The sequence below is a fragment of the Symphalangus syndactylus genome, chromosome 6 (genome assembly GCF_028878055.3).
Source record: "Symphalangus syndactylus isolate Jambi chromosome 6, NHGRI_mSymSyn1-v2.1_pri, whole genome shotgun sequence".
NCBI classification, from domain to species: domain Eukaryota; kingdom Metazoa; phylum Chordata; class Mammalia; order Primates; family Hylobatidae; genus Symphalangus; species Symphalangus syndactylus.
This window is the reverse complement of record NC_072428.2, coordinates 132,329,863-132,354,965: the sequence shown is the minus strand read 5'-3', so window position 1 is coordinate 132,354,965 and position 25,103 is coordinate 132,329,863. Positions and strand designations below refer to the sequence as shown.

Genomic DNA, 25,103 nt, shown 5'->3' with positions numbered 1-25,103 from the left:
CAGTGTTCCTCTACCAAAATATCAGTTTCACCGTGTTGTTTCACTTGGAGTAGGACCAATGGCTCGTCACTGCCTAGAGATTTGTGTCCAAAGTCCTTTCAGGTCTCCCAATATCCCCAGTCATCCGGCTATTGCCTGCTCTTGAGGAGAATTCAAGATGACATTCATCAGAATTGGGAGAGACACTTACTGGTCACCCTTCTTGAAGAGAAGGAGCCTACAACACACAAGGCTGCCTCCACCGGCTTCTCCTCAACACTTTCCAGTTTACCTACTGCCATGGAATTTCATGCCTCTCCAAATATTTTTCTGTTAAATAATGTACTTACTGATCATCAGAATTGTCTCTTGATCTTAGAAATATTTCCTTCCCCCTCCTTTATGCTTGTGCTCATCAACCATTTTTAGCAATCATGTGTTTTTTTCATAATGTTATATAAAATATGTACCAATGTGTGCCAAACAGAAAGAAAAGAAAGAGCTTCCTCCATCAGTTAAGATCTTCAGTGCATGGGACAGGCTCCTTTTCTGTTTGTGGAGCCCTATTACTTCAGTGGCTTTGTTGTGAAGCCCTGCTCTAGCTGATAAACAATTTTGTGAGACTTTTGTGTGCATAAAATAGAGGACTTCTCCGCTGGGTGCACTAGCCGGCTGTACTACAGACTGAAACTCCATCAGAGGCCATCAGGGAATGGAGACTGGAGCCTTGGGTGCAGGTGCACACACTGCCCACAGCTTCCTGGCTGAGCCGGGAGGTTTGTGCACAGGGATGCAGTGACTTTGCAGGGCTGTGTCTTAGATGCTGGCACAGAAATACACAGCAGAGTCACCAAGCTCCAGGGACTTGACGTGAAGGTTTAAATGAGCTTTGTCTGGAGACTCAGGTGAGAAGCGATTTGGAACGGTTTCATTTATAATGAGCTCCTTATTATTGTAGCTAAACAATATCTTCAGAAATTTCTTAGAGTCCTGCTTATACCAATACATAGTATCATGGCCCAAATTTTGTTCACATTTAAGGGACTTGTCATTTCCCATCTGTGTGACCAGGTATTTTGGAGTCTGGGAAACAGCTGTGTCCAAGGAACCTGCAAAGGAAAGAAGCAGAGTTCAGACAAATCCCAGGAGATAGCCTGCTGTTGTTGTTATGGTAAAAAGGCTTAGGGACTCCAACAGGATCCTGTCACCTGGGCCCAGGACTCACCTGCTTGGAGGAGGCAGAGGGCCACACAGCAGAGGAGCCTGCAGCCCATGGCAGAGTGAGGCAGACTAGGCAAGGCCCAGGGCAGGGTTCTGGTCTGCAGTGGTGAGAAGACTAGGCTGTGGTTTCCACTGCCTCTGAGAGGTGCTGCACCAGTGAGGTCACAGCCTGTAATCATTCCCCCATTCCCAGGGTCTCCTCTAGCATGGCTCCTCCCTTTCATGCCCTGCACTTGCTCCTTTAAAGGAGTTTTTGGAACTTCTGAGAATAATTGAGAGGGTGGAATTGTGACCTCCAGGATGTGTCTCTGACAGTCATTCCTGTGCCATCAGCCCCCTCCCTCCCTGCTCCTTCCTGGGGATCTGACCACCTCCTCCCTTCCTTTCCCTTTCAGGCCCTTCTCTCAGAGTCAGGCTGGTTTCCTCTCTGGATATTTTGCTTCCCCTACACAATAATGCAGGACATTGTTCTGCTCTCTTGAATCTTTGCTCACTTGAAAGTCTGATTAATGGTCAGTGGTCCCCTTGTTTCAGAAGACACTGGCCTGAGATTTCACCTGAATACCAGCCATAGCCACCTACCCCCCATGACTGTGATGCTAATTCAGAGCAAACCTTGCTGAAGGGTTATTATTGGGAGTGAACTGCAGTCCTGTTCCCTGTGATGTTCTTATCTGTCCAAGGGGCAGATCTATAAAGAAACAGCAGGCTGCTGGAAAATATGCAGACACCGTGTGCTGGGAAAGAATGGCAATGAAGGTCAACAACATGGCAGTCAGGGAAAACAAAAGTAGTTGACAGTATTGCCCCTTGAGTTTTCTGCAGATAATCTTCCTTCTTGGTACAAAGTTTACAACCCAAGCTTATTGTGGGGTTTCTCAACTTCAGCACTACTGCCATGTTGGATCAGGTGATTGTTTGTTGTGGGGGGCTGCCTGTGCAGGTAGGATGCTTAGCGGCATCCTTGGGCCCTACCCACCTGATGGCAATATGATGACACAAAATGCCTTCGTGTTTTGTGAATTATCTCCTGTTGAGGACCACAGTCCCCTTTATTCTTGCCCATGGTACTCCTCTCCTCTGCCAGCCATCAACCACCCAACCTCGGGGGTGTGGCAGGGCTGCAGCTCCTCCTGCTCTGGTCAGCAAGGTCCAGCACTCAGACCTCAATGCCTCAGTCAGTGGCCTCAGGGCAAGAACCTCCAGGAGGAAAACCAGGGACCAGCACTGCCAGAAAGGCATTTCACACACACACACACACACACACACACACCCATACATAAACTTTGGTAGTGTTGTCATCTACTGGTGAATCCCCTGCAAAGACAGACCCTGATGGTTCATTTGTGATTTACTAAACACAGAACTTGAACTAAACGAAAGAAAAATGACCACCATCCTTCTTGGAACTTCAAGCATGCTTTATTTGTTTATAGTCATTGAATGGCTACTTAGTGCAAAGCATGAGTAAACAATATTCTCACTCTCATGATGTTTATAATCCAATAAGAGCAAAAACACATTCACACATTACTTGTAGACTAAGAATATGAAATACATGTTACATGGACGCCAGCAATATAGTTACTATTTACATTTAAATACTTTTTTTAAAGCATCCCATTTCCTGATCTATGAAACAATGGGCAGAAATAAATAATTTTCAACACTCTGTCTAGCTCTACAATTCTGTGAACATAACCAGGTACCCCCGTAGATGTGGGTCTTATTCAGTACCTACCTCATTGCACCACATAGCTGACACGGGAACCTTTTCAAAGAAGGAATGGTAGGGAGGGAAGGTAGTGAAATGACAAGATGCTACATACAATGGTGATGATCATAACTATATAAAGATGTAACCATTCTTAAAGAGTAGACTTTAAATAAATATGTATCTCACTATTTTATGCAAGAGTTTTTACCAAATCAGACGGACAGCATCTGGGAGAGGCACTGGAATGAAACTGATAGAAACTCGCCTCGCATGAGGCAATGTTAGTTCTGGTTGTTGTTTTGTTTTGTGTTTTACAGGAGACATGAAAAGCAAAAGTGTTTTATTGTCCATGAAAAATTGTCTAGACCGGGTGCAGTGGCTCTCGCCTATAATCCCAACACTTTGGGAGGCCGAGGCGGGCGGATCACTAGGTCAGGAGATCAAGACCATCCTGGCTAACACGGGGAAACCCTGTCTCTACTAAAAATACAAAAAAATTAGCTGGGCATGGTGGCGGGTGCCTGTAGTCCCCGCTACTAGGAAGAGGAGGCAGGAGAATGGCCTGAACCTGGGAGGCGGAGCTTGCAGTGAGCAGAGATCCTGCCACTGCACTCCAGCCTGGGCAACAGAGCGAGACTCGGTCTCAACCAAAAACAAACAAACAAAAGAATTGTCCAAAGGATGAAAAGGAACAAATAAATTTATTATATACGTATTTTCTGACAGGGCCCGCCATACTGGAGAAGGGGAAAAAAGCTACAGAAAGGAGAGAGGATAGATGCTGGGATCCCCGGGAAGAGCCAGGCTTCCAACAAGAAAGTCAAAGAGGGAAGAAAACATAGTATTTTTATCATGGAGATAACTTAATCCACAAAAAGGGGGAGAGTTGTAGGGACAAAGGGAATGAGACAGAAGGCTGCAGAAGAACTAGAACCAGTCGAACTGAATGATATCAGGATGCACATTTTGAACATCGGTCATATTTTTGGCTGTCCAATATTTAAACCCCATCTTATATTTGGGCAATTCCCCAAAGTTTGGGTCTTGGCAGGAAAGGCAATTGTGTTGATATGTTTATAAGCAAAATCTTCCACCCTTCTAGAGCCAAACTCTCCATCTCTGCCTCTTCTTTTTCACTTATCATGAGAGTACCACTTCACCTGGCAGAGCTGTCTCCTTCTTCCAGCTCCCCAAGAACACACAGGAAATCTGTCCTGTCTCCTCTGGTGGAATAGAATGGATGAACAATCTCTTGTGTCCAATTACATCAAATTTAGTTTCCTGAGCAGGGTCTTATGAAGATTTCATTTCACCTGATTCTGTCTCTCTCTTCACTGATGCTCAACACTGGGTTTCCAGGTCTGCAAGGGGACGAGGGCCGTGGTTTCACTTCCATTCTATCACCTGGCTGCTAGTTACTGGAGACTCTGACCCTGATTTAAAAAAAAAAAATTCTTTCATGCTGACAAAAATACAAAAGTCAACATTGCATATCAGCTCATGGGATCATATCCCTGCAGGTTGACCAGCAGCTGCCAGTTTTCCAAAAGAAATTCAGACCAAAATCAGATAAGACATCCTGTCACAGGCCAGGTATCCCTCACCTTTGCAGAGCATCAGTTCATGCTATTTGCCTGTTGAGCTATTAAAATCTCGCTTGTTCACTTAAAACATTTGCATTTATTATTTCTATTATTATATGAATCACAAATGTTTAACCCACAGTCATTTTTTTAGCAACAATTAACACAAATTAAATGCAACGCCATGATGGATAGAGATTATTTATTAACAATGAAAAATGATTATACGTTATCTTGTTTTTGTTACTGAGAAGAAGGTCTAGATTTTTTGTGAGGGTAGGAGTTTGAAAAGCCCAGGGGGACCCTGCCTCTCCAACCCTACATTAGTTAGTCACTTTAGATATTTAATATTGAGCTTAGAAGCGTGTGTTTTGCATAGTCTGGTTTTAGGACTTTAGCAGGTTTGAAAACGGCCCATACTACAGAAAGTTAAGAAATTTAGATTCTAGCATGTAGAAAGGAGATTCCTATCTTCAATACATTTTTTTGTTCCATTCCAAAATAAACTGCAAAATTCACCTCCACAGGACGGCTAATGGTTTTCCTGTTAAACTGTCTGGCTAGACTTTCACTTCCAGGCAGCATGCTAGAACATGCATAGTAGAGTATAGAGATATTCTGAAGCTCCCTCCTGCTGAATAACTAGAGCCTATAGAAAATGTATCTTTGCTGCATTTTTGGATTTCCAAGAAGTAAGGGAAATTTCAAATGCTTTTTGAAAAGGTGAAACAGGAGCTTGTAGTGAAAACAAAATGAAGAGCCTGTTTCAGATGTGCATCCTGGAGGTCTGTCCACACCACCTTCTTTCCCATCTCCAGGTGTTTGGCATCATCTTTTGATATCTGGACAAGTCTAGCTTCCACGGGTCTTGGTAGACAGGGATAGATGTTGAAGCTGGAAGCTGGAAGGGAGTCTGGTCAGGCTGTTTTGATAAAAGCATTTGCTCAGACCCAGGAGACAGGTTTCCTATCCTTCAAATCCCTTGCTCAAAGAACTTAGAGGAACATTCAGAAGAGGAAAAAGAAAAAAAAAAAGAAACCCTTTCTAGCTTAAGTCTTTCATCATTTAGAGTCAGGGGAATGGTGCTCCAGGTGTTCTTTGGTCGGATAAGTAGATTTTCCTTGGTAATTACTCTGTTTACAAGATCGCTCGAGGAAGCCCTGATCTGTCAGGCTCACTGCCCAGGTTCCAGGAAGTCATTTCATGGCAGGATTGAGCTGGAGCAGAGGCCCAGCATCCAGAGCCTCTCTTATTCCTCTCAGGAAGGGGTCCTCCACCGGCATCTGCTTGTGAGCTCTCCTCTTTCCCAGCTCAAATTCTCCCCCTTTCTCAACCCATGCAGTGTCACATGCAACAAATCTGGCAGTCTAGGCTCCTTGCTAGAACAAAAACACCTGCACAGCAAGGCAAATGAATAGTCTATATTTATCCTCTCACATTTCAGCATTAACACAGCTTCTGCAGACCACATTTTCCCCTGTTGTAAATAAACCCAATATTTCTTTTAACTGTCTCCCATCCTGAGAATGCTCTGTCCTTCCTCTGAGTTCCCTTAATCTCAGTAGAGTCACAGCTCCTCCTTGTGGTAAAAGGTCAAACGTGTCAAGACTCTGTCCCATGGTGGACCAAAGGCAGAAGGGTAATAGAGCTCTTAGAAATAGAGATATCTGGTCGGGCATGGAGGCTCATACCTGTAATCCCAACACATTGGGAGGCCGAGGCGGGCAGATCATGAGGTCAAGAGGCCAAGACCATCCTGGCCAACATGGTGAAACCCCATCTCTACTAAAAATACAAAAATTAGCTGGGTGTGGTGGTGCACGCCTGTAATCCCAGCTACTCCGGAGGCTGAGGCAGGACAATCGCTTGAACCCCGGAGGCAGAGGTTACAGTGAGCCGAGATCGCCCCCGCGTCACTCCAGCCTGAGTGACAGAGCCAGACTCTGTCTCAAAAAGAAAAAAAAAAATGGGAAGGCAGAGAGGTTCACTGCTTCCTTTCTTCAAGATACTTCTACCTAAAATACAAACATACAACATTGCACCTCACCTTTAATAAATATAGAAACTGGCTTTCAGAGTTAATAGACTGATTTTTTGCAGAACAACACTCCCACCAAAAACAACTAGAAAAACTTAACAAAATATAAACATAAATGTTTGAAGGCACTTGGAGCTACTGAGGCAGTAAGAACTTAAGGGATTGGGATCTCAACGAGAAAGGAGAGATCTAACAGACCACTTTCGCCTCTAAGTCATTTGCCAATGTTATATCATTGGCTAAGTAACTGAGGAAAAAAGGGAAGACTGAGAGTGTAGCAGGCTTTGAGGAGCATCCACCACCTTTCTGGTCTGGAGAACATTTATGTTCAGTGACTACTGAATAGGAGAGGAGCCTGGCAAGTCAGGCCTTGGTGCTGGGGATAGAAGCAGGGATTGACTGAAAATAAGCACGAAGGAACTTTCTGGGTGGGGAAAGATGAAATGTTTTAGAGCTGGATCACAGTGATTGTTGCACAACTCCACAAATTTATCAAAATTCATTGAATTGCACACTTGCAATGGGCAAATATTATGTTACGTAATTTACAATTTAATTTTGCTGTTAAACTCCAGACATCTAGTTGGAACTTAAATGGCTAAGAGCAAAGGCGAGCAGCCATCATGCAGGCTGAAGCCCAGCTCTGATCCAGCTCTTTCATCAGCTCAATTAAGGTGATCTGCCCCTGCTACAATTCCCAGCAGAGGCAAAAGTGAATCATTTGAGGAAGATGAAATCATTCAGACCCTCAAATTATCTCTATAGTTTTCATATATAATATCCAGCATTCAGATAAATTACTAGTTGTGTGAGAAAACAAAATCACACGCCCAGAAACTGAACAGAGAAAACAGACAAGAGAAATAGACTCAAACAGATTCAGATGTCAAAGTAATCCAAAACTGGCTTTAAAATGATGGATGTTAATACAGTCAACAAAGTAAATGACAAAATGTAGAATTTTAGCAGACAGCTGGAAATTGTAGCAAGATTTAAGTGGAAATTCCAGAACTGAAATATACAAAATACCTAAAATTTAGACTTCAATAGGTATGTTTAAAAGAGGAATAATTTCTTAAATGAAACTCAAGAAGTTAATCTGGCTGCCTCAGGTTAAGTTGAAAGTGACAAATTCATTCCTGCCTCTGCCTCTAGATGTCTCTTGACTTTTGCCGCTGAATTCTGTTCCTGCACTGCCTGGCTTTATTCTGGCGATTCTCATGCTGGTCTAGACCTCTGTTGACCCTGAAATGGTGTGAAATGTTAGACTCCATGTTTTCTACTCTCTTAACTTGTTATTTTGTGAGCTAGCATCATTAGCCCAAATGCATCACACCAGGTTCACAGGGTCATCAGACAGTTCTGCTCTTGACCACATGCTGAGCAAGACTCATTGATAATTGAGTTCTTTGTACCAAGCCCCTTCTCCTTCTGAAGATTTCCGTGAGCACCATCTATATTCTCATGGAAATACCTGAACTCCCACTCAGGAATCATCTCACCACCCTAGGCGTTAAAATATGTTTTCCTAAGCAACTAAAACAAAAAAATTCCAATAAAGATGGCCAAATGGGAATAAGGAGAAGATATAGGTTACTTGGTTGTGTACAATTCTCTCATATTCAGAGCCCACCATCACACTCTGTAGTATCTGTAAACATTCTTCAAATCCTACAGTGTCTGGTCATTTCTGCCCAAGATATCTTTGGTAATTTAATTTCAGATATCTGTTTGGAGACAGCTGCAAGAACAAACCCAACCAGAGACTTCCTTTTCTTAGGCAGGAAGTGGGTGCTGGCGGCTGGGAGGGAGGCAGCTCTGTGAGGGATTTTGCACAGGCTGGAGGTGTCGTTGCAAGGCTGTGGCTTCACTGCTAGCACAGAAGTACATGGCTGAGTCCTCCAGCTTTGTGGACCGGATCTTCAGCGTGAAATTTGATCCATCAGGCCTTTCAACTGAGAATTGTTCATCGAATATTTCAGACTTCTCTGAGACTTTATCACTATAAAAGGAAACCAGAAACTCGAATTTCTGCCCCAAGATTTGTCTGTACCAATAGAAGCGTAAGTGATTAGAGATGGGGACACAGTGCAAGATCACTTCCTGTCCCATCTGTGTGACCTGATGGCTGGGAGTCTGGGTGACTTCAGGTTCTGTGAGTCCTGTGAGAAAAGAAGAATTAAGAGAATGGTTTAGAATTTTCTTAGGTAAGTTCAAAGCAAGAATTTCCTAGAGTCTAAGCATCGACCTGTTTTCAAGAGACTAAAAATTGCCCAGCATAGGAGCCAGGTATCCATGGCAGGATCACAGCAGGAATGAGGCCCCTCCTAGCTCAGGCATCTGGTCATGTGGAAGAAAGGAGGGGCATTTTGAGTTCCCATGGCCCCACAGGCAAGGTCTGGCAGAATTACTAGTGTCTCTGCCAACACCCACCATCCCTGGAGCGCCCTCTACAGGAGAGAGGAGGGAGCCTTTGTGTTGGTGCAGAACCTGACAATGCAGGGCTCTGCTCAGCCCCTGGGGTCTGATGGTGTGTGCAGGACTGAGGGCCATTAATTACTAAGAGCAATGCTGGAAAATATGGGGCTCAGCAAGGTAACCCTGAGTACAAAGTCTGGCTCAGAAATTCCAGGGGGGTCTTGTTCTCTTATTATCTGCTGTGAGTAACAGTTCAGGTGCAACAGACTCCACGGCTGATAATGGATGCCAAGAAAACTTGGTATTAGGGTTAAAGAGATAGAAGGAAAAAGAATCAAGTGTGAATGTTTTAAATCCTGAGTGGAAGAGAGAAGCCAACAAGAAGTTGAAACTCTGCACATGCCCCAGGGAGAGTGAACTAGAGAACAGTGATCCAAACCCCATGGGGAACTACTGTCCTCAGGGTCAGGCAGTGATAGAGCCACCTGAGGAGGGGATTGGGTATTCTTCAGTTTTTCAAAAAAAAAAAAGAAAGAAAAAGAAAAGGACCTGCCAGGCCTGGTGGCTCACGCCTGTAATCACAGCACTTTGGGAGCCCTAGAGGGGCAAATCGTAGAAGTTAAGAGATTGAGACCAACCTGGCCAACATGGTGAAACCACACCTCTACTAAAAATACAAAAATTAGCCAGTCGTGGTGCTGGGCGCCTGTAGTTCCAGCTACCTGGGAGGCTGAGGCAGGAGAATTGCTTGAAACTGGGAGGTGGAGGTGGCAGTGAGCCAAGATCGCGCCACTGCACTCCAGCCTGGCGACAGAGTGAGACTCTGTCGAAAGAAAGAAGAAAGAAAGAAAGAAGAAAGAAAGAAAGAAGAAAGAAAGAAAGAAAGAAAGAAAGAAAGAAAGAAAGAAAGAAAGAAAGAAAGATGGAAGGAAAGGAAAGGAAAGGAAGGAAGGAAGGAAGGAAGGAAGGAAGGAAGGAAGGAAGGAAGGAAGAAGGGAAAGAAAGAAAGAAAGAAAGAAAGAAAGAAGAAAGAAAGAAAGAAAGAAGAAAAAGAAAGAAAGAAAGAAAGAAAGAAAGAAAGAAAGAAAGAAAGAAAGAAAGAAAGAAAAGAAAGAAAGAGAAAGAGGGAGGGAGGGAGGGAAGGAAGGAAAGGAAGAAAGAAAGAAAGAAAGAAAGAAAGAAAGAAAGAAAGAAAGAAAGAAAGAAAGAAAGAAAGAGAAAAAAGAAAAGGTCTGACCATATTTGGAGCTGAGATGAGGGCTGAGATGGAGGGTCCAACTTGAGTCAAAAGAAAAGTCAAAAAACGGTGCATACTGGAAGGTAGATTGGTGTGGCCAGAGTGTTAAATACTTCACACAACATTTCCCAGAGGCACAAGCCAACTGAAAGATACTTGGAATAACTTAAACTTGACAGCATCAGTCCTACATTCAAGTTCAGGCACACTCTCGTTGAAGACAAAGTCAGGCCACAGGCTGCAGGTGTCTGGGCAATTTAGCATTGCCACATCTAATAAATGACAGTATTATGGTCTGAGATGTCTGCTGAGGTCCTACGGAATGCTGAACCAAGTGTTGAGTCTCAGCTGGATGCGTTGCCCCCACGGCTTTCTGACTAGACCCAGGAGGTTTGTGCACAGGGAGGCGGTGACTCTGCAGGGCTGTGTCTTGGCTGCTGGTGCAGAGATACAGAGCTGAGTCTTCTTGCTGCAGTGCGACCACATGAAGGTATAAGCGAGAGCTGTCAGGGCATTCAGGTGTAAAGTGATTAGGCACAGTCTTGTTTTCAATGAGTTCCTTACAGTTATAGTAAAACATGAACTCCAGGGATTTCTTAGCTTTCTGTCTGTACCAATACATACAATCATGTCCCAGATGCTCACATTTCATCATCCTTTTACTCCTCATTGCTGTGACCAGGTATTTTGGTGTCTGGGTAATTCCAGTATCCATGGAGCCTGTGAAAATAAGCAGCCAACTTCAGACTAAGCCTAGGACAGAGTCTTCTGAGGTAGTTCCATGAAAAAAGCAAAAAATTTAAGGACAGAAATGTCCCACCTGTGCCCAGGACTCACCTGAGGCAATGGACCACACCATAGTGGAGCCTTCAGCCCGTGGCAGGGTCACCCGGGGCACAGGCAGGGGGACTCTGTGTCTCCCTGCTCTGTGTCCTGGTCGTCTGGGTGTGCTTCCCTGGCCCTGGGACAGGGGCTGCTTGGGAAGTCTCTGCTCCTGTTGGTGTCACTGTTAGTGTCTACAGCTCACACTTCCTCTTTCTCTTCCAAGCTTGGCACTGGCACCTCAAGAGGTGGGTTTAGACTGGCTTCTCAGGGCCAGGTGTGCGGGGTGGGTTCTTTAGACAGTTGCTTTTTTCTTAGCAGCTGCCTGCCCTCCCCACAACGAATGACTGGGTCTCCCCTTCCTCTTTCTATTTATGGCTCCTCTCCTCCCTAACACACAGACCCCTTCCCTTTGGGCGGATACCTTCCCAATGCCTGTCTTGGACCCAGGATGAGTGCACTCCAGCTCCCCTCCCTCATCTCGGTGAACTCCAGGAGGCCACCTCGCCTGGCTCAGTGGAGCCCTTCCCTGGAGCCAGCTGTGCATCATTTTAAGACACAGTAATGTAATGCCAACCAGGGAGGGACCACCCTTCAGTGGGTGCTGGGGGAGACATGAGAGGAATAATCTGCGACCCCTACCCCCAGGGAGCATCTCACCTACTTAAGATGCAGGACCTGAACACAGACTACAATAAAACGAGGCCCTAAGGGCGTGAGCCAGAGGGACTGCAGAGACGCAGGTCCAGGTGGAATGGACTTTAGTGTCTTCAGCTTGTCCACACATGGTCTCTCAACTACAACAAGGAGCAAACCCTGATGCCAGAGCATTTGATTCCTTCCTTAGTCCTTTCCTCCCTCCTGCCTCTCTTTTCCTCCGTCCACATGACTCAGGAATTTCACTAAAGTCGCAGCTCCTCCTGGAGGTGAAAGAGGCACATTGCCCTCATCTCAGCCATCTGCCCTCAGTCCTCCTGATACAGCATTGGGAGAGTAGAACACAAAGGGATTCCGCAGGGGAATGCACAAAACGAGAAGGCATTTGAAACGCTGAAGTAAAGATTTAGCAACTCTAACTACCACCTACTGGTGAAACGCCTTCGACAACCTCCATATACACACTTAAGATATCAAAAAAATAGTATCCAATAAGTATTTATGGAACACATAACTATATGTCAGGCACTGTTTGAGGACCAGGAATAGAACAGTGAATAAAACCAACTCTCATGGGCACATGGGCCATTTTAATTTGTTCAAAAAGCTTTTGTGAATAATGTTCTCATTCTCAAAGTGCTTCAGGGATCACAGGAGCTATAAGACATGTTTGACGTGGGCTGGGCATGGTGGCTCACGCCTGTAATCCTAGCACTCTGGGAGGCTGAGGTGGGCGGATCATGAGGTCAGGAGTTTCAGACCAGCCTAGCCAATATGGTGAAACCTCGTCTCCACTAAAAATACAAAAAAATTAGCCAGGGGTGGCGGCGTGAGCCTGAAGTCCCAGCTACTCAGAAGGCAGAGGCAGGAGAATCGCTTGAACTCGGGAGACGGAGGTTGCAGTGAGCCAAGATCGTGCCACTGCACTCCAGCCTGGGTGACAGAGTAAGACTCCATCTCAAAAAAAAAAAAAAAAAGACATGTTTGACATGTTTACAGATAACATGTAATTTGGAAAGTTTTACAGGGTATGCTTTAGGAGGGTTAAAGTAATTGGTTTTTAGGTGCCTAAATCATTTCATCTACTGACAATCTTATTGCCTCAATCTTGAAATCTGGATGTGGGGAGACACGGAAATAATTTTCTTCAACTGTCTACCCAGCTCTGAAACAATGTAAGCCAAGCAGGGTAGACTTCACTAGGCTGCTGTGCCAGAAGCTTACAAGGTTCATGTTCCCTATCAAAATACTTTACAGAGTGCAGGTGCTTAATACATATTTGCTTAATTGCTCAATGAATAGATGGATGGAATGGAAAACAGTAAAAACCATATGTAAAAGGTAGGTCTAAGCACTTAAAAATTGTGTTTCTAAAGTGCTATGGTTGGCATTAGTATATTGGTATCTGTAAATCTACAGAAATCAGGTCATAGTCTCAGTATGTAAGGCTGGAATGTAACTGATAAAAATAATTTTTATTTCAAAGGTTTTATTTATGAATAATAATCTTTCAATGTTGATGAAGCATTGTCCAAAGGAGATATGGAAATAGAGCGATTGTTAATTCTTAAGTTCTCCTTCCTGTCAGGGTCCCCACCATTCTTTGAGCATTTCCTTACTTTATGGCACAAGGGGTTCTAGGCTTTTCCTGCCTGTCTTGGTATCTACCATATGTCCAGAAAGTCCTGGTTCCTTCAGGTGGACAGCGGTATTTAGAAAACAGAATATGGACACTAGATCTTTTGGGGTGCTTTTGGGGTGAACTACTGTTAGGCATCACAGTGGACAGAGCTGTACATACACATGTATATTCATAGTACATGTATATTTACAGGTATCTTTAATTCCTCTTTAGACATATTGAGAAGCGATGAGTTCACACTAGTTCCAATCCAATATTATAAGGTTTATTCTTGTGTCCTGGTGTTCTCTCTTTCCGTATTTGCAACTGCCTTATCCAATACTGAGAAACATGGTTCTGTTATTTTTATAGATTTACGTATTTGATTAGTCCTTTTACATGTAACTAAATGTATGCTACGGCTGCCACCACCACTCCCTTGTAAATGGCTCCTCTCTCTGTTCAAGTTCTGACTTCCTGTGCCAGGGAGATCACCCAGGAGAGTTGAAACTCTCCTCACCTCAGTCCAGTTTCTGACACACCACAGGAGGGATGCCTTGCCCCACGCGGTGCCCTTTGCAATCTGCTGAGGCTTCCACAATCTGCAGGAGGCTGCTTTCCACACCCCATTTGGACTCCACCCCACTTTTGGGGAGACGCTTTCCACATGCTGCATGGTCTCTATCGCCTTCTAACAGGCCTCCCTTCTATGCAGATACAAAGAAATGCACGTTAGTCCTCTGTATTTCATGTCACTGTGTGTTTATTCTATAACTTGAGACGCCTGACATGGGCGATGAGCAGGGAAGGCCTCAAGATCTTTTAGGAAGATCCTGTTAGTGTACAGGGTGATGGTTGCAGCTAATGAGTTTGTTTGTAGTTGATTTGTCTGGGCTTCTCTGAGCCCTCTGTAGTTCTATTATTCTTCACCTTGTTCTCCAGGAAGGAATGCCAATTTCATGGTTCTAAACGGCCTAGGTATTTTCTTCCATATTAACACATGTTTATGTGAGTACTTGTCTCCCTTACTGGATTGTATCTTCCTAAGGTCACAGGCTGTATCTTAATCACTTTCTTTTTTCTTCTTCCTAATGCAACCCCCTTCCTCACCTGCCAGCATTTACAGAGCACCTTAAAGGTGCAACAGCAGCTGCTCCTGATAGCCCACCACGTGCCTCTTACCATTCTCTCCCTTAAAAGTGGGAGCTGGGTGTCACCTTCCAATACTTTCAGGTGCACAGACATTCTAATCACCTCTCATTCATCTTGCTAGGACCAAAAGCTTGAGAACCACATCCAGATGTTTCATTCTCAGCATTTGAAGGCCTGCCTGAAGTCTAACTTCCTCAAGGACTGAGCCTACGCTCTGTTCTGGTTACTGAACACCCACTGACCACAAATATATAGAAGGACCCTGATTGCCATGGGTACCATGTGAAAGGGGGAAATAAATCCATACAAATAAGGATTTTCACCTTTGTTTTCAGTGCGTGAATATTCTAGATGGTGTGACTGAGCCAATATTGAGAAGAAATAACTTTTTAAAATCACTATATGATATTTGACTGATCATCAAATAATTGGGCACAAACTATTCTCATCAGCATTCAAAGACTATGTAGAAAACCAATCATCAGTTGGGGATTGATGCAATTAGAGAAGGTTTTTTGAAGGAGAGGACTTTAAGCCAGATCTTAGGGCAATCTGCTTAATCCTGTTCCAACTATTTTTTTTTTCTAAGAAACTATTTCTGCTGAATTGTCTACAAAGAAGCCAGCATTAGCTTTGACTACTACTACCTGGCATGCTATTTCCCAGTAATGGGGAGATACTTTTTTTATTTCCTTTCATAATTTGTAACTGCTACCTAAAGAGAAAAATGTATATTTGCTGGGCTGAAGTTTTCACTTATCTGACTCATCTTTAACTATTTTAGAACCTACAATCTTCCTTTGGCATTGTTGACTATTTATCTTCTTACTATATCTCTCCTGATCCTATGTCCCCAAGCTATAGGACTGAGAGCAAAAGATTCAAAGCTCTAATGGGATGATTTTCCAGCTCGACAGAAGGAAGAATTTTCCAGAAGGTACTGTGGTTTCCTGTCCAGAATAGAGGCTGGATGACTGTTGATGAAGATGTTTTGGACAAGGCTTAAGTGCCCAATGGGGCAAAGAAGAACTTAAGCATCTACTCTATGCCAGAGACAGTGTCATAAACTGGAAATTTTAACATACAATATTACCTTCAGAAGCTCATAGTCTAGTTGAAGAGACGAGGAAATCAAAGCCTGCAACAAATTTCAAAAGTTATAATAGCAACATGCATAGTGTTTTAAAATGGCACCGATAAGAAATAGATCAGATTAGCATCTAACAAATTGGGGCATTATGGCGGTAGAGTTAGGGAAGGTCATAGGTTAATGTCAGAGATTAATTATAGATAGAGATGATACTTCAGGTAAATTTAATGGATGACTAGAAGTTCACCAGCAAAGAGGGAAAGTAACCTCATTCATTCATTCAGCAGTTATTCACTGAGCAATTACTATGTGCCATGTACATACTGGCTTTGAGGCATAATAGTGACCAAATCAGACATTATTTATGCCCTCAGGAATTTTAAACAACCTGGAAAAAATAGACGTTAAGCAGATATTTATACAAGTCATACGTGACTGGAAGTAAATGTAATGAAAGTAAAGCCCCAGAAAGTTCAGGAAGGCCTGATTTTAGCTGGAGAATGCAGGTGGAGTTCAGAGTTCTCCATGGTTAGAGTTGAAGAATGATGGGAGTTAACCAGGTAAGGTGTGTGTGAAAGGCACAGAGGTTTAAAACAGCATACGGTGTCTAAGAACATGAACTTTGGTGCTGGAATTTAAACTTATCGTGATGTCAATGCGGAGCCACCAAAGCATTTTAAGCAGGAAAATGTAATGATCCATGTGCATTTTAGAAAGATTACTCTGATGTAGAGAGTGAGTTGAAGGAGAATAAAGCCACAAACAAGGAAGTGGTTTTAGCACGATTTCAATAATTCAGGAGAGAAAATGTGCTACTGAACCAAGTCATAGGTGGTTGACTTGAAAGGAAAATCAGGGATCGTCAAAGAAAAGTCAAGGATCTTTAAAACAGGTAATATCGTCAAGACTTTGAATACAGGTAGTGAGCAAGGTGGATAAAGAAGTTAAGGGTGGGCGGGGTGGGGTAGCTCACGCCTGTAATCCCAGCACTTTGGAAGCGCAGTGCGGGTGGATCACCTGAGGTCAGGAGTTCGAGACCAGCCTGACCAACATGGCGAAATCCCATGTCTACTAAAAATACAAAAATAACCTGGCGTGGTGGCACATGCCTGTAATCCCAGTTACTTGGGAGGCTGAGGCAGGAGAATCGCTTGAACCCAGGAGGAGGAGGTTGCAGTGGGCCGAGATCACACCATTTGCACTCCAGCCTGGGTGATAAGAGTGAAACTCCGTCAAAAAAAAAAAAAAAAAAAGTTAAGGGTGACTTCTGTGTTTCAAGTTTGGCTAACCATATGTGTGTAGCTTCATTGCACTGACAGAAAATAGAGAAAGAGAAAGCTATGATGAATTCAGCACTAGACTAGCTGACCCTAAGTATGGGAGCAGATATGTTCTGTAGAAGTTGGATCTGAGAAAAGCTCAGGTGAGAGTTAGTATTTGAGGGACTGATTATGAATGATAAGAAATTAGATTATAAAAAGGCCAAGAGAGGTAATGTGTACAGTGAGAGAATAATTTATCCATTGGTTGTATTGAAAGTATTTCATTCTTCAAGTAACACAGCTCTGTTTAACAGTGCTCTTTGTGTCATCACGGTAAAACTTTATTAAATCAAGAAAGTCAAGAGTAGTCCATAACCAGATGGGATCTGTAAATCCCATACTTCCCTCTGAAGGCATGTTTATGAATAACCTCAGCAACAATATTTGCCATACTTGAGAAATGAAGAATCCTCCTGATGAATGGCCGGATGTCTCCTATCATACTCTTGCTGTTTCCCAGAGCTCTTGGAATATCCATAAAGTTGGTTGGTTCAGGGCATGTAAAGGGGACTATTCCCTCATTTTTCTTCATCACTGAGTGAATTCAGAGAGCCACCATGAAGAACATTATCTTGTCATGTTCCTGGAATTGCTGATAAGTGCTTTTCTTCCTTTAATACTGTAGAAAGAGAGAGTGATGGAGACTGAACTTGCATCCTCTATGGTCTCCTGTGTAGGTCAGAAACTCAACAGAAAATTTGTAGATTTCCATTCCTCCTATAACAGCATGGAGAAATAGAAACCCCCCCCCATGCAAAATTCTTGCATGCAACATGCAAGAGCAAACTTAACTCCACACCCACCCTCCGGTTCTGATGATCACATGAGACTTTGCTATACAACTAGAGTGAATATGCAATTTATTGACCAAATAGGGACATTTTTGAGAAAGAAAAGTGGTGCGATTTGTAACTGTACCAGGACAGCATGCATAAATAATAATCATTCCTAGCTCACTAGTTGAGTTTAAGGATTAGATAAGATAATATATAAAATAAGTTTAGACCACTATCCTCAGCAAACTAACACAGGAACAGAAAACCAAATACCACATGTTCTCACTTGTAACTGGGAGCTGAACGATGAGAACACATGGACACAGGCAGGGAAACAACACACACTGGCGCCTGTTGGGAGGATGGGGTGGGGAGAAGGAGAACATTAGGAAAAATAGCTAATGCGTGCTGGGCTTAATACCTAGGTGATGGGTTGACCTATGTAACAAACGTGCACATCCTGCACATGTACCCCATAACTCAAAATAAAAATAATTTTTAAATAAAGAAATAAACAAAATGAGCCTAGAACAGTAAGTGCTCAAGAAATGTTAATTGTCATTATAATTATTATAATTATTATTATTGCTTGTTGCTGCCCTTTGGGGGACCTGACCCTCTGGTGAGTTTGGAGAGAGGGGCACTAGGAGGGTTTGGAAAAGTTCATATCTATGGGGGGATGGGTGTCACTTAGTGTCTGTGGATAATGGTTATCACCATGTATTTTATTCAAGAATGAATTCTTTCACAGAATACAGTTCAGAGAGTAAACAGAAGGCTGGATCCTAGCTCCCTAATTCCTTGCAATGTTTAAAAACACATGCGCTCTCCAACAGCACATGCTATGAAGCCTTCCTGCGCCTGATTAGTGACAGCACGGTGTGCCTGACTTTCTTGAGCACAGGAAGAATGCCTGCCAGCTGGGTTTAATTTATCCCTACCCTGGGCCCTGCATCTGCTCAGGAGGTAGGCATACTTCTGATACTCACTTCCTCTCCCTTTGGGATGACTCTAGTTATCCTGTGGTCTGCAGTGGAACACCTCAGGGCATTGTTTCCATGGGTGCAGGCTGTGTCCACAAAGGCAAACCTGGCATTTACCCCAAAATTTACAGCTATATCAAATGAGTCCAGACATCATGGAAAGCAAATGGAGGGATTTCTATCCTCCCTGGGTCCAGGTCCAGAACCTGGAATCCACTGTAACTGTCTCACCTCTGGAGGGGCTAGTATTTCTCACATAGAAATGTCAATAAAATACTTTCACTAAAACTTAATGTTGCCATCCTTCAAAATTATTCCAGGTTTCAAGGGAAAGATGTAGAGTAGTGTTTCAACAAAATGAGGTCCCCAAATCACCTACAAAAGAATAATTTCAAGGAGCTTTTTAAAATGTTATACTACTGGGTTCTACCGATAATCAAAATTTGTCTGCATATCTTTTTTTTTTTTTTTTTTTTTTGAGACAGAGTCTCGCTCTGTCCCCCAGGTTGGAGTGCAGTGGCGCGATCTCTGCTCACTGCAAGCTCCGCCTCCCGAGTTCATGCCATTCTCCTGCTTCAGCCTCCTGAGTAGCTGGGACTACAGGCGCCCACCACCATACCCGGCTAATATTTTTTGTATTTTTAGTAGAGATGGGGTTTCACCATGTTAGCCAAGATGGTCTCACTCTCCTGACCTCGTGATCCACCTACCTCGGCCTCCCCAAGTGCTGGGATTACAGGTGTGAGCCATCCTCTGCGTTTCTAACCACGACCTTCTTATGATGCTTATGGGCTCCAGGGTTACAGAACATTGGCCCAGAGAAGATCTTTCCTTCCTCTGCAATCTTTGCCTGAGCTCAGCTTGCTACTATGAGGGCATTAGCCATGCCTAATCAGAGCAGCACAGGCTGCTACTATAATTTCCTTTAAACCTGTACAACTGGCAACTACAGAGATGGTTTGCTTCAGAGCACCTAAAACATCAAAGTCTACTTACTTATATGAAAAAGTAAATGTTTAAGTGATAAATACCAAGATAAAACAAAGCTTACCAAGGAATATCAAAACCTCCCCTTCCAATAGTAAGAAAAGAACCTTATAAATCTATCCTCCCGTATCACGTAGAGATGAGCTTCTCGCTGCTACCCAGATGAGTTGCCATCCTTTCTTAAAAAGTTCTTTGTTTCATTAAATGATGACATATTCTTTTGTGACTTCCACTTCTTTGTGTGTATCCTGTCATCTAGAGTCTTGTGGCATGCATCTGTGTTTCTAACACAAGAGTGCTTCAGATGTTCGATAGTAACTAACACATTCCTTTAGCATAGGTTTTCTAGGCCATGGTCTCTAGCCACCACTGAGTGATGGGATCTGCACTCCTCTAACCAAGCAGCTTTACTTCAAGTCCTCAAGACAGAGTTCCCTTTGGCTATGTCTGTTCAAGTCGTGGTAGTTGGAGCAGATGCTCTCCACAGACACCAAAACTGGGCAGTAGGATTGGCAGAGCAGTGATGGAGGATTTTGAATGAGAACAGGGGAAAGCCCAAGAAGGTAGCTGCCAGTTTCAGAGGAACTGGAAGAAGGCTTGAGGTTGTCAATTTGGTCATGGGGACTGCTAAGAGCAAGAATGAACGTTGTCTCAAAGGAGTCAGGATACCAGCGTGGATATAAGCACAGAAAACTGGGAACAAGCAAGCACTCATTTACTAGAGAAGTGTCAAATGTGGACTTGGTCACAGGGAACAGGGCAACACTGAGATGCCTGAACAGAGAAGAGACAAGATCCCAAGTGGGCAACCAGCAAAGGTAACCTGCTGCTGTGTCACCAGCCTCTCTGTCTCCTTGGATTCCATTTGTCTAGGAATGGCATTATATCTAATTGTGAGTGAAAACCAAGTCTGATATTAGCACTTAAAAGACTAGGATGATTGGAAAGCTATTAGTATGAGCTAGGCAGATTTTTACATGGAGTGTGACTTCTTTGTGTCTTAAATCAATCTTTGCTAGCATTGACTTTTCTCAGCTTTGGGTCATTAGTAAATCAGCTGTTCGGCTTCTATGTTCTCAAATCAGAGACAGTAGGGATTTTCTTACTGGAGTTCATATGGGCTGTGAGACAAGACTTGAGAGAACATCTGGTAATTAACAGCGTCTACCTTGTAGTATCACATCAAGAACCTTAACTACAAAAATATCATGAAAAAATCAAGTACTTTGCAGAAAACAAGTATGCTAGGTTCCAGATCTTCTCCTCATTCTCCAACCTAATAAAGTCACCCAAAGGAAAATGGGTTTAGTTTGACATGACTTGCTCTTAGTAAACCAGTGTTCTCCACTAAATTCACTAAATATTCCTAATCTGATGACTGTCACTCAAAGGGAGTGGGGTGAGGAGAGTGACAGTGACTCTGAGCTCTAAGGGTCACTGTATTTGTGAATTGTTTGCCCACCTCCTTGTGTCTCAATGGGACTTAGTCATTCTTCCTGGGTTGTAATTCAAGATGCCTATAAGTTTCTGTTTTCTACCCTCCAAACTACAATTTCCAAAATTGTAACAGGAAAGCATAGCTGAGCTAAGTAACATTTCTCTTTGGATATCAATTTATTTGGATTTAGGAAATGCATCCCATAATATTAAGGTGGGTATATTAAAGGGGGCTGGGATAATGGAGCTAGGAAGAAATTAAAAAATACAGTTAGAATTAATAAATCCTAATGTTCAATAGCAGAGGAGTAGGGTGACTATAGTTAACAACAATGTATTATATATTTCAAAATAGAACAGAGGATTTGAAATGTTCCCACCACATAGAAATGATTAATACTCTAGATGATGGATACCCTAAATACCCTGAATTGACAATTACACGTTCTGTGCAGGTAACAAAATATCATGTGTATCCCATAAATATGCGCAAACATTATGTATCTAAGAAAAAATTTTTTAAATTATCAAGTTCCTATTATATGCTCAACATTGTTTTGGATATAACTATATTTGACAGAAATTGTCTTTATTGAAAAATTAATATGAGGTGTATATTATACATTAAAAATTAATATGAGGTGTATGTTATACACTCTTTCCATGTGTCATTTTCCACTTATGATGCTCTATTTGGCTGTTAGCTTCAATTTAATCTCCATCTTCATCTCTGTTTTTCTTCCATTTCCTTCTAATCTAATAGAATGCTTTCTCTCCATAAATTTCTCACTGACCCCTTATAGTCAGAAGTGGCAAATTTGCAATTATTTCATGATAGCATTCGTACATGTTCTGACAGCTGTGGGTTTCACATATACACACTTGTCTGTTTCTGTGATAAAACAATTTCTTGTGTTAGGTATGCTTTACCATCTAATTTTATGGGATGGAGGTAGAATATGGGCATGAACAGGAATACAGAGCAATGTAAAGTAAATTCTGACAGAGACGTAAGTTTGTAACTTCACAAAACTCTAATATGTGGATCAAAAATTGTGTTAGTTTGTCTTATTTTCCCATTAGTTTCTGTGAGTATTCGTTTTATACTGAGTATTTTAAAGTTCAGAGACCAATAAAAAGCTAGAAACAGAATAAAGTCTAGAACTCTGGTCACCAAATTTAAATGTTCTTTGTCCACATTTTATTGTTTCTCTACTTTGATGTACATTTTCTGTCTCCATCAAGATTTCCTTTTTTTCCTGCATTATTCTCTGTCACTCTAATACCCCAGACCTAAATATCCGTTCCTCCACTTCTTCCCTTCTCCTGAAAGCATTTGGAGTAAAGTAAAAAGTGAGACATTTTTAATAAGATTACTAATTTTATTTTAAACCATTCTTGATCGTTGAAACCGAACCACCATTTAATTTTAAATCTAGATATACGGTATGAAAATGGTTTCTTCCCTATCTTCTAGAGCAGGGTTGACCAATTATGGCCTGAGGAAAAAAATATGGCCTACAGCTGACTTTAGTAAATTAGCTTTTACTGAAACACAGCCACACTCATTTATTTATATGCTTTCATTGCAGGCCAGCAGAGTAGTTGTGACAGACTATATTGCCGGCAAAGTATGTAAAACACTTACTGTTAGGGCTTCTATTGGAAAGGTTTGCTGTGCCATGCAAACAATTTTATGGAGAGAATCACATGTAGCCAGCGTAAAAATGCCTCCAAACTAATTCCATCCTTGAGCAGGGTTCTCAAGAAAACTTAGATCTGGTTCTAGGGTTCAATGTCTCAAGAAAGATCATACTATTCACTAATAATGATTTTCTGTATGTTACAAAGATTAGCAATTCAGCTTAATATAGACTTCCAGGTTCACAAGCATATACTTTACACCTTGTTCTTTTTGCACTTTCTTTTCCCCTGACTGTTTATGGTGTGTATGTGTGTGTGTGTGTATGTGTGTGTGTGTGTTAGTACTCATTTTTTTCAGGAAAATAAGTTTTACTTAAAATTGTCTCCATACACTAGAGTGGTTAAAAGCCAGCATGATCTAGTGATGTATTAGGTATGAAAGTGGCTGGAGAAGCTAAGAACAAAAAAAGTCTATAGAGAAAAAGAGTATGAAATTGCCTCTAGAGTCTGGAGCCTTTTCTTCTTGCCAATACAAATGTCAATATATTTGCTGGAACCTAATCAGCCCGTAAGTTAGGCACAAGTTCAACTAGTCTTCCAAAGCCACTAAGTCGTGTGCATGAGAAAAAGAGGTGACAAATACGGACTAGTTAAATATTGGCATCTGCCTGTGGGTCACCATGTGTTTGAAGTTTGAAAAAGAAGTGTAGGTACTGACCCACTCTGCTGAGCAAAAGAAAAAATATGGACATTCCCCACAGCTGATGGATGTTGTGAGATGAGGCTGAGGAAGGAGGCCCCCACACATTGTAGCATGTTCAGTATTGATTACAAATAAGAATTTATTGATGTCATGGGGAACAGAAGTTTCGCACACATAAAATGCAGACAAAAATACTTCATCAAGTCTGAGAACTTTCAACCCAATTCTCCAGTGTCACGCTTTACAAAATGACTCACAGCATCTCAGAAACACAGTGTATCTTACAGGTCCAAGCTCCTACACAATAATGTAAGGATATTTGACTCAGATGTGTTCACACAAATGGCAAATAGACATGCATATGTACAAAGGCACCTCACACTAATCTTGTATTCACCTGGCCTCTTCTACAGAAAGCATTCTCCTAATTACTTTCACTTAACATCCTGATCCACTCTACTCCACACCCCTTCCACTCACAGGCAACACTGCAGCCACCACCATCAGTGATCCTTGCTTTTGCCCACCCTCATTTCCCCAGTCATCTACTACCACCATGTTTCTCGAAGGCTGGTAGACTTATCACTAGTAGTCCTCAACATAATTGTAGATAGTACTCAGATGAGCATTTTTATTTGAAAAGCATGTGTTCATCTTAGTATGAATTAGATAAAAAAGCCACCAACACAAGAAACATCAATGTTATTGCTTAAAAAGAGACTAAAAAAAAAAAGAAGTCTATTTAAAAATCAAAATGTAAGTGGTTTACATGCAAAAAAAAGTAAAAGAATGATCTGGAAATAACTGAAGTCTGGAAACTGAAGTCTAGAAACCATCGTTTAAAATTTTCCTCACATGCCCTCCCCTGCTTTAGATGGCTAGAGAAACATCCCAGTAGACAGACGGGACTACTTTTCCTGTCTCAGGACTTTCTGTGTGTGAAATTGCAACTGATCCTAGATGACAACCCACATCACCTACCCCCAATCTGGCAACTCTCACTCTTTTGCTCCTGGAAGGAGTCCCAGTGATCAAGCCCAGGGCACACTAGAGGCAGCTTTCTAGGCCATAACAGTACATGAGCCAATTAATCTAAAAAGCTCTGCTCTATAGTGCTGTACTTTTTATATGGGCCAAGATCTCTGAAGAATCTCTGGGGAAGTTCCAAGAATGATGCAGATTTAAACAAGTTCTATCACCTCATAGGTTAAAGTATCAGCAATGGAAAATGTTGAACGAGCTAAGAAGACTCCCCCTTCCTCATTCTGGGCACCGCTCCTTCCCTTACTCCTTAATATTTTCTAATTTTTAGGAATCAGTTAAAGGCAGCTCCCCACTTTGGGTGCCATTCATTCAGTAGTTATTGAGTGTCTATATTGTCCCACAGCTCAAGGCACTTTTTAAAGGCTATTGCCTTAGAAGCAAAGCCCCATTTCCCTTCTTTCTCCCTGAGAGCTCTGGTTCTCAACTGGGGATGATTTTGCCTCCCAGGTGACATTTGGCAATGTCTGGTGACATTCTTGGTCGTTATGACTGGGGGACAAAGGTATTGCTGTTTTCTTCCAGACACCAGACATATGCAGATAAACATCCTGCAATGCACAGGACAGTTATCCACAACCAAGAAATATCTGGCCCAGCATGTCCGTAGTGCTAAGGTTGAGAAACTCTGCTGTTGAGTAAGTCATCTTGAAGCAGTAATAATTCAAATGTAAA

At 42.4% G+C, this 25,103-nt stretch overlaps 2 gene segments (V, D, J or C); both read right to left on the bottom strand.

The window, feature by feature from the left end:
• Positions 1-795: 795 nt before the first annotated feature.
• Positions 796-1,295, bottom strand: LOC129485438 (T cell receptor beta variable 3-1-like). The segment is given in 2 exon segments: positions 796-1,088; positions 1,205-1,295. Coding segments are annotated over 2 exon segments (342 nt in total).
• Positions 1,296-8,314: 7,019 nt separating this feature from the next.
• LOC129485437 (T cell receptor beta variable 2-like) lies at positions 8,315-8,854 on the bottom strand. The segment is given in 2 exon segments: positions 8,315-8,700; positions 8,787-8,854. Coding segments are annotated over 2 exon segments (435 nt in total).
• Positions 8,855-25,103: the final 16,249 nt, after the last annotated feature.